Source organism: Callorhinus ursinus, unplaced genomic scaffold, assembly GCF_003265705.2.
Source record: "Callorhinus ursinus isolate GAN/ISIS: 27379988/994484 unplaced genomic scaffold, GSC_fseal_2.0 scaffold15, whole genome shotgun sequence".
In the NCBI taxonomy this organism is placed as follows: Eukaryota; Metazoa; Chordata; class Mammalia; order Carnivora; family Otariidae; genus Callorhinus; species Callorhinus ursinus.
The window spans coordinates 5547846-5563037 of record NW_027397077.1 but is presented as its reverse complement, the minus strand read 5'-3'; the positions used below and the strand labels follow the sequence as shown (position 1 = coordinate 5563037).

General features: G+C 47.0%; 1 protein-coding gene across 9 annotated transcripts; it reads left to right on the top strand.

The window, feature by feature from the left end:
• The first annotated feature begins 7541 nt into the window (after positions 1-7541).
• Positions 7542-14950, top strand: NME6 (NME/NM23 nucleoside diphosphate kinase 6). Of its 9 annotated transcripts, XM_073901138.1 has the most exons (8): positions 7813-8019; positions 8683-8850; positions 9461-9606; positions 9998-10094; positions 11803-11905; positions 12849-12888; positions 13519-13679; positions 13958-14950. In XM_073901138.1, the coding sequence occupies exons 4-8, from the start codon at positions 10005-10007 to the stop codon at positions 14122-14124; spliced, it is 561 nt and encodes a 186-aa protein (XP_073757239.1). In that variant the 5' UTR covers positions 7813-8019; positions 8683-8850; positions 9461-9606; positions 9998-10004; the 3' UTR covers positions 14125-14950. The 9 variants fall into 9 exon arrangements, with proteins under 9 accessions (XP_073757241.1, XP_025740737.2, XP_025740738.2 ...); XM_073901140.1 differs by lacking the exon at positions 8683-8850 and having other exon boundaries at positions 7542-7885; XM_025884951.2 differs by lacking the exon at positions 8683-8850.
• Positions 14951-15192: the final 242 nt, after the last annotated feature.

The window sequence follows — 15192 nt, the reverse complement described above, 5'->3', positions numbered from 1 at the left end:
GTGAGGGTCTGGAATTTGGGGAAAGAGCTGGTTTCATACAGGTTCCTGTTTTTGTTCAGCTGGGTTGTTAGCTGGTTTCTGGGCTTCTCCTGGAATCCCAGTGATTGTGCTAGGGAAATTGGGGGAATGGTAATGCTGGCTATGACTTCTATCTCCTGGGTTATGGTGGTCATTGTATTGCCGAGGTTTCTTTTGCTGTGTCTTAGGACAAGGGCTTTATTGAGCCATCCATGTTTCTTTTGCTGTGTCCTAGGGCAAGGGCTTTACTGAGCCATCCATCTGTGTCTGAGAGCTTTACCACTTACTAAGGACAGTTCTCTTCCATCATGGGTCTAGGATGACCTGCTGACTGAGGCTACTGTGTTGGGACATAGAAGTATGGTCACAATGACTGGGACTTTCATTGCCCATCTTCTGAGATTTGAAGGCTTGTTCAGGCTTGCTGCTAGTCTAACACATCCTGTATTTAGGGTTTTTCTGTTTTTTTTCCTGGTTTTCTAGGAGTCCTGTTGTTTCATGTTCTGAGCCTGGTGGATTAATTTGCTGGCATTCATTCACTATGTCCTCTGACCTACGCAGTTTGAGTTGCTGTGATTCCCCTGGCCTGTGGCTTATGGTAGGGTGAAGTACTGCCTTGTCATTTGTGGAGTCAGGTTTGGGGGTCTGGGGTTCCAGGATCCTGGAGGTTAGCAGTTTATGGGTGAGGGTTCAAAGGTTAGAATCCATAGGTCAGGATTTAGGGATTAAGGGCAGATTACAAGTTTAGAAGATAAGTATCAGGGCCTCAGGATCTAGAAACCAGGTCTAAGGTTAAAGGGTTAGAAGTTTAGGGACTAGGGTTTGGGTTAGGGTTAGAAAGTAGTATCAGAGGAGTTAAGGTTAGAGTGGTGGTCAGGGACTGTGGTGGATTAGATGTTGGGCTGTGGCAAAGGCCTGAGGTTTAGGGCTTCAGTTTAAGGATCAAGGGTCAGAGTTACAAGGTCAGTGTCAGAAGAGAATGAGTCAGGGTCAGAAGAGCGAGGTTTAGGTTACAAGTTAAGAGTTAGATCACTGCCAGAGGTGCAGTTAGGGGTCAGAATATAGAATTTAGAGTAAAAGGTTACGTACTAGGGTTGGAATTTGCTAGGGCTAGGGAGGCAGAATGAGGGTAACTTCTCTTTTTTCCTTGCTGTGGGCAGATCGTCCAGGAAGATAGAGGCTTCAGGTTCTACAGTTCTATAAGCCCCAGCTCCCAGAGGATACATGTCACGGTTTCACACTAACTACTCCACTGCACACCCGATTTGACCGTGGCAGCACTGGGCCCGGAGGTTCAAAGGATCAGGAGGAGAGCAAGGCCCATCTCCGTCTCCTGCGGGCACTTCCCCAGATCCGAAAGTCAGACTCTGGAGTCCCCTGCACTTGGCTCAGGGGACTCACCTTTCCTCCTCCAAAGCAGCCTACACACACACACACACACACACACACACACACGCACACGCACACGCACACGCAGCGAAGAGGCAAGTGGACCTGGAGGGCAGCTAGCCGGATTTTCCTCTCATTAATAAAGCCAGAAGAAAGGGTGGGCTAGAGTAACAAAGATAGGTACAGGTACTGAGGAAAACCAAAGAAGGGTAATGGGAAAGAGAATGCTGGGCGCGGGTGTGGCTTTCGGCCGTGAAATCGGGCCAGGCTCTCTGAGGAGGTGACTCAATGCTGAGCGAATGGAGCAATACTGGGTAGAAGAGCCTTCAGGCAGAATGAGCAGCTCCTGTGGAGGCCCTGAGGTGGGAACAAGGTGGTGGAATGGTAGGAGTGAGGGAAGAGCGGTTTGTGAGGAAGGAACAGGGGTCAGCAAAGGCCAAGTCAGGTCGTGCATTAAGGGCCATGGTGAGGAGTATGGCTTTTGTTCTCAGTAGAGCAGCAAAACACGGAAGTGCTTTAGGCCGGAGAGTGATGTGACCTGCTTTATGCATCAAAAAGATCAATATGGGGGCACCTGGCTGGCTGTCAGTGGAACGTGTGACTCTTGATCTCTGGGTTGTGAGTTTGAGCCCCACAATGGGTGTAGATTACCTAAAAATATATATTTATTTTAAAAAATAAAAATTAAAAGATCAATCTGATGGCTGTATGAAAAACAAGCCACAGAAGGGATAGACAGTACATGAAGGGATGAGGCTGGCTTCGGCTAGGAGATGGCCAGAGGTGATTTGATTTAATGTACAGCTGAAGGTTAAGTGGACAGGTTTGCTGAGGGATTGTTGAGGGGAGTCTGGCAAAAAATGAAACCAAGAATCATGCCTGAGTTTTTGGAAAACTGGATGGCTAACGGCAGGAGTGCAGCTCAGGGGATTGAAAGTTGTTTTGTAACATTTATGGCAAAAGAAACAATACACACTTCATCTAAAAAGTGAGTGTGAGAGTGTTTACATATTTTTTTTAATGGAAAATATGTTTCAGCAGTTGTGAGCAGAGATGGTGATTCAAAGTTAGAAACTTCTATCAGGATTTTTATTCTTAAAAGTAAATGCTCTCAGTTATGATCCACTTGGTTTGTGAATATTCATTAGCTAAACCTGACTAAACTAACCCTTGGAACTTAATCTCCTGATTAAACAGGCCAGTGAGTAAACAGGATATAAAATGGGTTCCAAATTTTTGTATTAGTATCTAGGATTCCCTTGCTCTTTTGGGCATTGTCTGCTAATATTCAGGGGTTTAAATACTGTTATACAGCCAATGCCCCCAAAACAACATTCAACTCATGTTGCCACCTCGGAAGGAAACTGAAACCCTCAGGGCTAACGTGGACCAGAGCTGAGTCTGATTAATAGGGAGAAGGTCAGAGATTCTGAGAAGGGAAATAGCAGACCTGGCCTAACTGATGATGGGGCTTACAAAGGATACTGATAAGACATTATTCATCCAGAAACAGCGTGACACATACACCTCACTGGAACTCTAGAGGTCTTCTGGAGAACCCAGAAGCAAGTGAAGTTGATATTTTATAATCCATTCAGTTGCCCCAGGAAAGAATACTGGCTCTTTGTTGGCTGCTAGCTGATGAGCAGTCTACCCAAAGGAAACAAAAGCTACAACTTTCACACGATCTGTGGTTTTTCCTTCTTCCCTCTCTACTCTTTCTTATACATAAATCGTTTTTGCTGCTAGATTAAATCAATTATTGTTTTCCCTTATACACAAGTAGTTTTTCTTAAGTTTATGTATTTATTTAAGTAATCTCTACACTCAACATGGGGCTTGAACTCACGACCCTGAGATCAAAGAGTTGCTGATTTTTCGACTGAGCCAGCCAGGCGCCCCTTTATAAACAAGTTTTTAAATTATTGACAGGGGAAGGATTGGTCTTTGACCTTGTCTTCTGTCTGCATTTTTTCCCATGGTCGGTTCTTCACTGACGTATTTCCGACTATCACCACTCTGATAACTCCCAAACCTAACTATCCAACCGCCACCAAGCTAGTTCTGCTTGAATGTCCCACCATCACTCCAAACTCACCACATCCCAAATGAATTCATTTTCATCTTTAAGCCAACCTCTTAACCAATTCCCAAACACACAGGCTGAAACCAAAGAGTTATTTTCAACTCTCTTAGAAAGGGAATGCTTCCTGGACTGATTCCTTGGGTCCACGAGGATTTCCTCTATACACTCCTGAACTCTTAGGGTAACTCTCGTCCCCTGGCTGAAGCTTCAGGGACAGAGAGCCAGGTTAAGTGTAGCTTTGCCCTTTATTCTGTTCCTTATTTCGGAAGCCAGCTGCCCACAAGTTCTGCTGCTCTGTGTTGGAAGTTTTACAGGAATTGTAAAATTCTGGCAGGGGTGGAGGGATGGGATTAATGAATGAAAACATTCCTTTTCAAAGGAATGTTAGGATCTCTTGTTTTGGCAGAGAACATAAAAGAGAAACCTGGTGAGGAATTTGGGAGTGAAATATCACATACAAGTTGAGGCTATGATGGAACCAGCACTTGAGGCATTTCAAACACTTTTCCCAAGTTGGCCATGTGGAAATGCTGGCCACTTTGTTCACTGGCAAGAGTTTTTATAACTCCGATTTTATATACAGGCAGGGATGAATGAGTACCTTAGTGAAATGCCAGTCACATGGCTCAGCAAAGGCACTGTCCTTACACAAGCACTATGGCTTAAGCACGTCAGAGTTAAGGTGTGGGCACTGACCTTGGCCTTAGCACAGACCCACTGCCTTCCCTTGTGGGGGCATCTGCAAAGCCTAAGCAGCAGAGAAGACCCTTGGTGAGCAGGCCCTGCTGAGGCACAGCCTGGACTACAGGGAAGTCTTTCCCTATACACGCCTTTTAGATATTGGGGTAAAAGAAGTACTTGGTCCTTTACTATGTTTTTTAGCTAGTTCGACAGGCCAGGGGCTTTAAAATGCAATTAAATTCCACACATGCTAAGGAACACAAGTGTGTAAGCTCCAAACTTTGTTAGTCCCAGTCCAGCAGAAACCACGAAAAGGCTGTCCCAAATTCCATCCCTTATGCTCTGAGCTAGACTCAAAGCCAAAGGCTAAAACCAGAAGAATTCATGTGTTGTTTTTTTTTTCTCCATGGTTTAAGGGTCACTCCCCACTTGCAAGTCTGTTTGTCAATAACTCTGGCTAGGGTTTTATAGTTCTGAGATTTACAATGCAGCTTCAATCTTAAAAAGATGGTAGGTTTTATTTATAACAACAAAAACAATGCCCTTATTACAAATAGAATATGTCATCTTCTCAGACTGAAGTAGAAAAACCACTCAATGCAATAACCACAGCCACAGAGGTTGACAAGATGAGAAAAGCCTGTGCCTGGAACACAGTCTTAAGGAATCACGTATGTTTAGGAAGTCCAGGAAGAAATGCATAGCTTTAGAAACCTACTCCATCAGATTAGAAGCAGTACAAGAATGAAAACAAAGGACATGAGATTTTTTTTTTTTTAAGAGAGATTTTCTTAAAAGAAAGTTGACATCTTGGAAAACAATTAAGAGACAATCTCCAGGGCATGGCCCTGGTTCCTTCCCTACTTTCTGTAGCCTAGCAAAGAGCTGGCTCCAAGGTCTTCCTTCTCTCCAACAATAAGAATGCCAGAAATTCAATGAGCCTTCTGGAAAGGAGTAGGGGAACACAGGGGGAAAAAACTGCCAAAAGAGAAGTGTCTGAAAGAAATGCTACTCCCCATGTGACCCATCCAGAAGCCGAAGATAGTATCTTGAGGAATGGCAGAGGTCTTGATTCTCATTGGGTCCCTGAAGCAACAAACTTTAGAAGAAATAACATCAGCTTCAGGTTAAAAAAACAAAAAACAACAAAAAAAAAAACCTGCCAGAGTGATTCTCAACTGAAACTCATGGGGTAAAGGACCACCCTCCTGCCCTCCAACCACAGGGGCCAAGTGTCCTGGGCCTGACCAACTCAACAGCAGAAAGCAGTGGCCAACTGAGGACTGCTCACAGTGGGGCTGGGTAAGCTAGGTCCTAAGAGCCCACTCTCAATGCAGCCTGGGGATGCCAGAAACAAAGGACCCAAAAGAGAAATGGTATTAAGAAATTTGAATATGCTGGATGAAAAAGAAAGGCATCTCAAAGATCTGGTTTGGGGCTGCCACTACTGTAAATTAACAATGCAAGAAGGTGGCATCGTCTTAAATACCACTGGCTAAAGACAAGACTAGACACAGGTAGATGCCCCTCAGGATATAATGAACACAGGTCATAATTAACCTCATAATGGGTGATTCTCCCGAGTTTAGACTCACAAGTTAGGAGACTCTGAATAACTGGTATAGAACTACTTGAGTCCCAGTGACATTGAATCAAGACCTTTTCAGCCTATTCACCTTCCCTCACATACCACTGAGTATCAGAGTCTTTTGACAGGTTTCTAGGGACAAAATCTGCTACGAGCGAGGGGTGGTCCGCTTTTTAAATTCAGTGAATGTGGGGCAATACTGCGATCATTTTGTATGCCGTTAACGATTTAGATTCTTTTTGTTGTTGCTATTGCTTTAAAGCTTTTAAGAGACCTGGCACTGAACTCTGGCAGCACAGAATTAGAAGGCAGGCGAATTTGGTTCTCACACTAAATTATGTTCTCCATCAACTCCATCAGTATTAGATAAGCTGATATTTGGTCTCCACCTGCCTGCCATTCCTCTATTTCTGTTGGTTCTGAGCCCAAGTTCAGAAAAAGGGTGTTATTTATTGGGTCTCCTCCTAAAATCACATCTGCCTTACTTACATTATGTAGGCTTGTTGCTGAGGATAGTCAAAGCAACTATAAAATATGGAACTAAAGCCTTCTCCAGTGTGTAAGACAGGTGAACTAATGACCATGGTCTAAAAATTGGCAAAGTCCCTTCAGTTCAAAGGTATATTAATGAAGATAAAGGTAGAAAACGGGGTGCCTGGCTGGCTCAGCCAGTGGAGCATGCCACTCTTCATCTCACCGTTGTTAAGTTGGAGCCCCCTGTTGGGTATAGAGATTACTTAAAAATAAAACCTTAAAAAAAAAAAAAGGTAGAGGGCACCTGGGTGGCTCAGTTGGTTAAGAGACTGCCTTCAGCTCAGGTCATGATCCCGGAATCCCGGGATCGAGTCCCGCATCGGGCTCCCTGCTCAGCAAGGAGCCTGCTTCTCCCCCTCTGACCCTCTCCCCTCTCATGCTGTTTCTCTCTCTCTCTCTCTCTCTCAAATAAATAAATAAAGTCTTAAAAAAAAAAAGGTAGAAAACAAAATTGGACCTGGTGTACTTGGAAAATAAAACTTAAACCTGATGTCTGGGCAGTATCACATGGTTAAGTTTACTCTCATCCTGTGAAGGCAGAAATGGACCTGTGCCTTCACCAGCCAGGCAGGACTCGACTTTCCCAAAGACACCTGGTGGAAACAAGCTGCCAGAAACACCGACCTGCCTTCCAACCTTCCAGGAGAGCAACACCTGTATATCTGGCAGCAGAGTCAGTTAAAAATACATATATACTTACATTGATGACAGTTATGGCTTATTTTCACTCTTTGCAAAGTCAGTGACTCTTCCCAAGAAAAAAATTTACCACCCTTCTTCAACCTGCCACACTGTTCCCTCTCCATACTCAGACTACACACCAAGAATACCCGCAGTTCTCATCTCACGCTGCACTGCTTCAACAGACTCCTGGGTAACCCACCGCACCCCAAATTTCTTAGCGACATGTTCAAGGCCCTTACGACTAGCTCCCCTCACGGCCTACGGACACCTGGACCCCAGCCAAGAACCCTGGGTCATCACCCCCACACGAGCTGTGCTCCCTCGTGTCTCCGTGTCGCTCGCAGCTCGAGACTTTCAACGGCGGCCTCGGCGATCGCGATCGAGCGCACAAGTCCTTCGCCCTCCACGTACCTCCGACAAGTACTGGCCACCAAACACGTGCCAGGCACCAGCCTAGACAGAAAAGGAAGAAAGGACAGTCAGACAAGGTCCGTCCCACCGCCAGACGGCCACCTCCCCCCGCGCAGGGCCGCCCGGAAACGCCGGCCTCCCTCCCGCCTGAGGGCGCCCGAGCCCCGGCTCGGAGGGGCTGCTCCCGCCCAAGACGGCTCTGTCCTCTCGTGCGGCCCGGGACAAGCGCTGGGGAGAGAGGAGGGCCACCGGCAAGGCCCGCCCTCGGGCTGCAGGCCGCCTCGCCTCGCCTCGCCTCGCCTCGGGCCGGCGCTCCCACTGCGCCGTCTCCCCGCGGGCCTCACACACCCAGCCTCCGCGGCCCCGTAGTTCCGCGGCCTCCCGGCAAGGACCCCCAGCAGGGCTGCCCGGCTGAACGCCCGAAGGACCCCGCTGGGGCCGCGCAGGGTAGCTATCGCGGTGCCTGGTGGCCGGGCTCCGCGGTGGAGGACCAGGTGAATCCAGACCAGAACTCCCGCTGGGCTGGGGCCCGAACAGCCCTGAATCTGGGGTGCGCTTAGGTCCTGGTACGAGGGCCAGGAGTCGCGCGGCTGCAGGCCCGGAGAAATGAGGGGCAGCGAGGAGAGGGGTTGGTGTCAAGAAATGGGGCTGAGACCCTGGGGGGTTGGGGAGCTGGGCCTCAGGTGTCGGGGTGGAGGGTAGGGGATGGGGACCCGAGACAGAGTTAGGGGGTTCCAGGTCCCCGCGGAGCCTGGGGGGGGCGGGGTCTTGGTCACCGTCCTCCCGGAAGCAGAGGAATGGGCACCTCAGGTGTGAAGGCGAATACCCAGGCGACTTATGAAATTTGTGGTTCTCTGGTGGAGTAACTTTAAAATTGAGCGAGTTTCTTAACCTGTCAGCATTTGTTTTAAACCAAGGGCCAAGACAGTCATTACTTAGCTGGCATTAGGAAAGGAACCACATCCTTCCCTGGAGAGCCCCTGGCAGCTTCGCCTTGCAATAGCTGGATGAGGTTCATTCATTCATTCATTCATTCAACAACATTCATTCTGCTTAGGTACTGGGAATAAGATGATGAGCAAAACAGACCCCTGCCTTAATAGAGTTGACCTAACAGGTGAAGATGTAACTGAAGAAAATGTCCAAAAAGCTATATAATAGGGGAAGTGAGGTAAGATCTAGTAGGTGAATAGGAGGTAACCAGAGGAAGCACATTGTGGACTGTGGAAACATCTCTGGCAAAGGGTTAAGGAGGGAAATGATATGATTAGATTTCCATTTTCCATTCCAGTTCACTGGCCGTTGTGTGAACAGATTGTAGAGGCTCGCAGGAGTAGAAATTGAGAGGCCATGGAGGAGGCTGTTGCAGAAGTCCAGGGAAGGTTGATAATGAATCTTGGACTTGGGTGGTGGTCCTGGAGAAGGAGAGGATTGTATGGATTTGAGATATACTGCTTAGGTAAAATTGCCAGAACTTGGTGATTAACATGCATGTGGAGAGTGAGGGAAGGGAAGTGTCAAGGATATCTCTCCCTAGATTACGTTGAAGATTCCATTTGCTTTTGGGTTACTGACAACTGGGATATTAGGAAGGGTTGGCTGATCTTGCACTAGTTAGACTAGACTTAGTTTTGTGGTTTGAGTGGAGCATCCAGCTGAAAACTGTAGAAAGGACATGAGTAGGGGAGACCCTAGCACTGCCTTACCATGATTGTCAGGCTACTTTCAGCCTAAGAGAAAGAAGAGTGTTGTCCACACTGTCCCTGTGTGTGTTCATGGAAGCCTTCTCCATATTTGTTGGCAAATTTAGGAGCTCCACCAGGTAATCTTTTGAGACCTAGTTCTTAGTCCTGATCAGATGATCAATTTCTTACATCTGAATAGAATCTCACAGTTGGGAGAGACCTCAAATTCTCTTAGTCCGGTTTAAAAAATACCTTTATGTTCCTTATATCACTTCCACAATTATTTATTGAGCTCTTACACCATGCTAGACACTAGAAATACAAAGATGGACAGAATAAGGCTGTGGACGTTCAGTTAGTCAATTAAATTGACCTTTGTCCTAGGCACTGTTTCAGCTGCCAAAATGGTTACAACTGGTCCTTGACCTTGGAGTTACATGTCCACAAGCCTTGCCATTGAGGATAGCCGAGTGTATTAAAGGATTTGATTTGGGAGATCCTGACCTATCTGTAAGATTAGATAAGAGATGGTACGTATCCAGCAGACTTCTTTGGGGTATTCTGGCAACATCCCAATTCTTGTCCATCCAATCTTCCAGTTCTAGAACTGATGAGAGCACACTATGGGATAGAAGGCCTTAGGAAAGGAAACAGTTATCGTACCTTTGTGGCCAGGATGTTTAGCAATGTAAATTATAAATCCTCTAAAACACAAAGAAAAGTTAGGAAGTGAAGGGAATATTGGCAGAGATGGGTAATGTTTAAACTTGAATTTCTCCTGAATAGGTAACTCCTTTGTATGTAACTGCCACAGGCTTTGGGAGTGAGATTGCTGTGGGTTTGCAAGGCTGCATGGCTCTGGAGTAGGGAGGATGGGGAGCACAGCACTGATAGGTCCCTAATCCAGCTTTCTGATGGCAGGAGTGAGATGACCTCAATCTTGCGGAGCCCTCAGGCTCTCCAGCTTACTCTGGCCCTGATCAAGCCTGATGCTGTTGCTCACCCCCTGATTCTGGAGGTAAGAAGGAATCCTAAGCCTCTTACTGTATGCCCTGGGCACTGCTTCTCTTTCTGGTGCCACAGGGCCACTTGTGAAGACTGACAGCACAGTCCTGTGCAAGATGCTGTGGAGGCAAAGCTAGGAGCTATGGGCTCTGACCCTAAAAAGACTAAAAATCTACTGGAGAATTGGGGCAGATTAAAAATATAAGGATCCAATACAATAAGAACCAAACCTCAAGACAGTGTATGTGTATTAGTTTTCTATTGCTGTGCAAAAAATTACCACAAACTTAGCAGCTTAAAACAATGTTTATGATCTCACAATTCTAGAATTTAGAGGTCCAGTAGGCTCAGGTAGGTTTTTCCTCAGGGTCTCACAAGGCCAAAGTCAAGGTATCAGCTGACCAGGTCCTTAGTTGGAGGGTCTGGGGGAAGAATCCACTTCCAAACTCATTCAGGTTGTTGGCAGAATTTGGTTCCTATGGTTATAAGACTGAGGTCCTTGCTGGCCTTCAGGAGAGGACTGCTGTCAGTTTCTAGAGACCACTCACGTTCCTCACCACATGGTTCACTCCATCTTCAAGACAGCAACAGTGTGTTTAGTGCTTCTCACGCTTTAAATCTGACTTCTCCTTTAGCCCCTGGCCAGATAAAACTCTGCTTTTAAAGAGCTCATGTGATTAATTGGGCTCCTCTGGATAATCTCCCTTTTGATTAAAGCAAAGTCAACTGATGGGGCACCTGGCTGGCTCAGTCAGTTGAGCGTCTGACTCTTGATTTCAGCTTAGGTCGTGATCTCAGGGTCATGGGATCAAGCTGTGTGTTGGGCTCCACGCTCAGCAGGAAGTCTTTTTGAGATTCTCTCTCTCTGTCTCTCTCTCCCCCACACATGCTCTCACTCTCTAAAATAAATAAATAAACCTTAAAAAATAAAGCGAAGTCCACTGATAGCAACCTTAATTACACCTGCAGAATCCCTTTTGCCATGTAATGTAACAATCATATTGCTTCCTATTCACAGTCCTGGAGAGAAGGGTGCAGAATCTTGTTGGAACTGGGGGAGGGTCGATAAATACTAACTGAGCAGCTCTGCTAGGTCAGCTCACTGTGGTGCAGAGAAAGACCAGAGCATTCAGGAATGGTGGCCCGCAAGTGTTGGGACCTGGCCAGGCGGGGTAGACTTCGGTTAGTGCACAGGAGGGCAGAAGTTCTACAAAGGGAGATACTGAGGCAGGAATGTGTGTGGTGGATCTGGGGGCCACAGGCAGGCTGGAGAATTGGAAGAGGTGGAGGTCAAGGAAAGTACAGCCTTGAGCACTGGGCTAAAATAGTTGTACCTCATTCCATGAATAAGGTTCTGACCAGAGTGTGACGTGTAAGTTACTATGTTTTTAATCTGTCAAGTGTGATGGTTTGGAGAGAGTGGGACAAACTCAAGGCAGGACCACTATCGAGATTTTTCGATGGTCTGAGGCTGGGTCATGTGGGCTTCAGCTCAAGGGGCTGGAGGAACGGAAGGGCCGAGATGGCACCCGAGGCTCATGCTCTGGCCGCGTGACAAAAGGTCTTTACCTCACCCCACCTTCCTGCTCTTCTGACCCAACAATGGGACAGGCCCTCAAGTCCTGGGCTCTGATGGGTCCTCATGGTTCTTTTGGTCATCCTGGGTCTCCTATTCACACATATAGTCCCTTTGACCGATTTTTATCTCTGACGTTACCCAGGCTGTTCATCAGCAGATTCTGAGCAACAAGTTCCTTATTGTACGAATGAGAGAACTTCTGTGGAAAAAAGAAGAATGCCAGAAGTTTTACCAAGAGCATGAAGGTAGGATCAACAATCCTCCGAATGGGAGGCTTCTCTCTCCCAAGACGTGTGCAAGAGAGTTTAGCTGGGTGCACAATGGCAGGCTGTCTCTGACCTACCAACTGTCAAATTGCAGACATTCTTCTAAAGCTTTGCTTTATACACAAACTTTTCATGATTATCAATCTTTTAAAAATATTTTCTAGGGGACGCCTGGGTAGCTCAGTCAGTTGAGTGTCTGACTGTTGATTTCGGTTCAGATCATGATCTCAGGGTCATGGGATCGAGCCCTGCGCCAGCTCCCTGCTCAGTTCAGAGTGCTTGTCCCTCTCCCACTGCTCTCCCCCCGTTTGTGCTCTTTCTTTCTCTCTCTCATTCAAATGAATTACTTAAATCTATTAATATATATATTTTCTAGGAGGGTTCCACTTCGTAGTCCCGACCAGAAATTTAGTTTTATGTCCTGATGATATCAGTAGTTATTAGTGAGTGTTTACACTTTCAGACATTGTCCTAATGCTCATGGTTTCATTGAATTTTCTCTAGTGCCCTATGACATAGGTATTGTTATATCTCCAGTACACAGATTAGGAACCTGAGTTAGGGAAGTTAATGACCTACCCGAAACTGCACAGGTTGTAAGTGGCAGAGCCTGGATTCAAACCCAGATATGTCAGATTCCAAGGTCCTTCTCTAAAACAGTTTTTATTGGGGTGCTGGGTGGTGCAGTTGGTTGAGCTCAGGTCATGACTTCAGGGTTTTCGGATCAATCCCCATGTCAGGCTCCACGTTTAGCCTGAAGCTCCCTCTGCCCCTCCCGCCTGCACACTCTCTCAAAAGTGAATGAATAAATCTTTTAAAAAATAAAATTAAATAAAACAGTTTTTATTATTCCAAGTAAGGAGGCAGAAGTACAAAAAATTCTCTTGGGCACCATGTCTTGATGGTTACTCTCTCTTTGCAGGGCGTTTTTTCTATCAGCGGCTGGTGGAGTTCATGGCCAGGTACTTCTAATTTTCATTTCGGCATCTTTATCCACCAAGATTTACCTTCCCCTGCTCCCTAAATTTGTTGATTTCATTTGGCACTGTGTAGAGTTGTAATCAGTGTTAAGTGTCTGAAGAAACATGGCTTGGGGGCGCCTGGGTGGCTCAGTTGGTTAAGCGACTGCCTTCGGCTCAGGTCATGATCCTGGAGTCCTGGGATCGAGTCCCACATCGGGCTCCCTGCTCAGCGAGGAGCCTGCTTCTCCCTCTGACCCTCCCCCCTCTCATGTACTCTCTCTCTCTCTCTCTCTCATTCTCACTCTCTCAAAATAAATAAATAAATCTTTGAAGAAACATGGCTTGGGACCATGACTAAGCCAACACTGACCTGGTAGCACCTGTCCCATGATGGTTTTTGGTCCAATGGCTATAGAAGAGTATCATTGAATGCTACTTAGCAACTCTGCTGACCTCCGTGGCCTTTTCTGTACACCCATAGTGGCCTTCCATCACCTGCAACTTGAAGCAGCATTGGTATTTAGCAGGGTAGCTCTCAGGATGTAGTGTGCTTTTATTCATGCCCTGCTTACAGTGTGCCCTCCTTGACCACACAGCCAGGTTCCTCACATGTGTTCCTTTGGTACACAGCGGGCCAATCCGAGCCTACATCCTCGCCCACAAGGATGCCATCCAGCTCTGGAGGACACTGATGGGACCCACCAGAGTGTTTCGAGCACGTCATGTGGCCCCAGATTCAATTCGTGGAAGTTTCGGCCTCACTGACACCCGCAACACAACCCATGGCTCTGGTGAATCTGCCTCCCCTGTCCTCAGCCACAAATAAGGGAGGATAGTTTGTGGTTGGTGGTTAGGCCATATCTTGGAGTTGAGAGCCAGGTAACCCTGCCGTGAACCTTCCTCCCAATTGCATTTCTGGTCCTTTGTGGCCATCTCAGCAGATGTGGCCCCAGGACTGAGGGTCAGACAGAACTAGAGGCTCAGGTTTCTAAATCTGATTATAACTGCCCCTTGCCTCCATCCTGCACTCCCTATGAGAACCCCTTCTCTTTCTTACCTCCCCTTACAGACTCTGTGGTTTCAGCCAGTAGAGAGATTGCAGCCTTCTTCCCTGACTTCAGTGAACAGCGCTGGTATGAGGAAGAGGAGCCCCAGCTGCGCTGTGGCCCTGTGCACTACAGTCCAGAGGGAGGCATCCACTGTGCAGCCGGACCAGGAGGCCCAGAACCAGCCTGATGCAAGCCTGGTGGTCTGTGAAGACTGGTGGCATTGCCCAGCCTTTTCTCAGAGACTTCCTGGGACCAGGGAGGCCTGGGGATCATGGCGCCATCTCTGCTGGGCACCACACCCACCTGAGGATCTAGCTCCTCACTGCCACCTGCTCTAGAATCTAGTTCTCTATCTACCTCTTTTCCAGAATGTTCATGGGTGATTCAGAGGAATAATGGTTCCTCTTTTCTCTGAAAACTATTCATCTTTTTCAAGGAATTTGCCTAATTGACTTGCCTGAAAAATGCAGTGACTCTCTAATAAGCACCATGTGGCCTGTCTTCCTCAATAAAAGTCAACGTTCTACTAAATCCTCAAGGCTAGGAGCACTACTCGAGGTGCTTTCTCGCTCTCCTTAAGTGAAGTAATTAAACCTGTCACAGGAGTGCCTGGGTGGCTCAGTCGGTTAAGCATCTGACTCTTGATTTCGGCTCAGGTCATGATTAGGTCGTGGGCTCGAGCCCCACATCAAGCTCCATGCTCAGTGCAGAGTCTGCTTGAGATTCTCTCTTTCTCGCTTTGCCCCTCCCCCTGCTCTCTCTCTCTTTCTCTAAAATAAATTAAAAGGAGCACCTGGGTGGCTCAGCCGGTTAAGCGTCTGCCTTCGGCTCAGGTCAGGATCCCAGAGTCCTGGGATTGAGCCCCACATCGGGTTCCCTGCTTGGCAGGAAGCCTGCTTCTCCCTCTCCCACTCCCCCTGCTTGTGTTCCCTCTCTCGCTGTGTCTCTCTGTCAAATAAACAAATTAAAATAAAATAAAATAAAAAATAAATTAAAAAAACAACTGTCCTGAAGCCAAGTTTCTGGTCTATGCTAAATGGAGAGAATTGTGTAGAAATCTCCGAGAAGGTTCACACACAGTGTGCAAGCTTATGCACTAGTACATAAAGGCACCCAGTGACAGAGCTGAGTGTGGGTCCAAATCCATGCTGTGCACCTGGCATAAGGCTGCATCCTAGAGGGACGCTTTTTATTTGAACAAAGGTGTGTCTGCCCAGTAGAGGCATGTTTTTATGACTCACTTTTTTTCTGATTT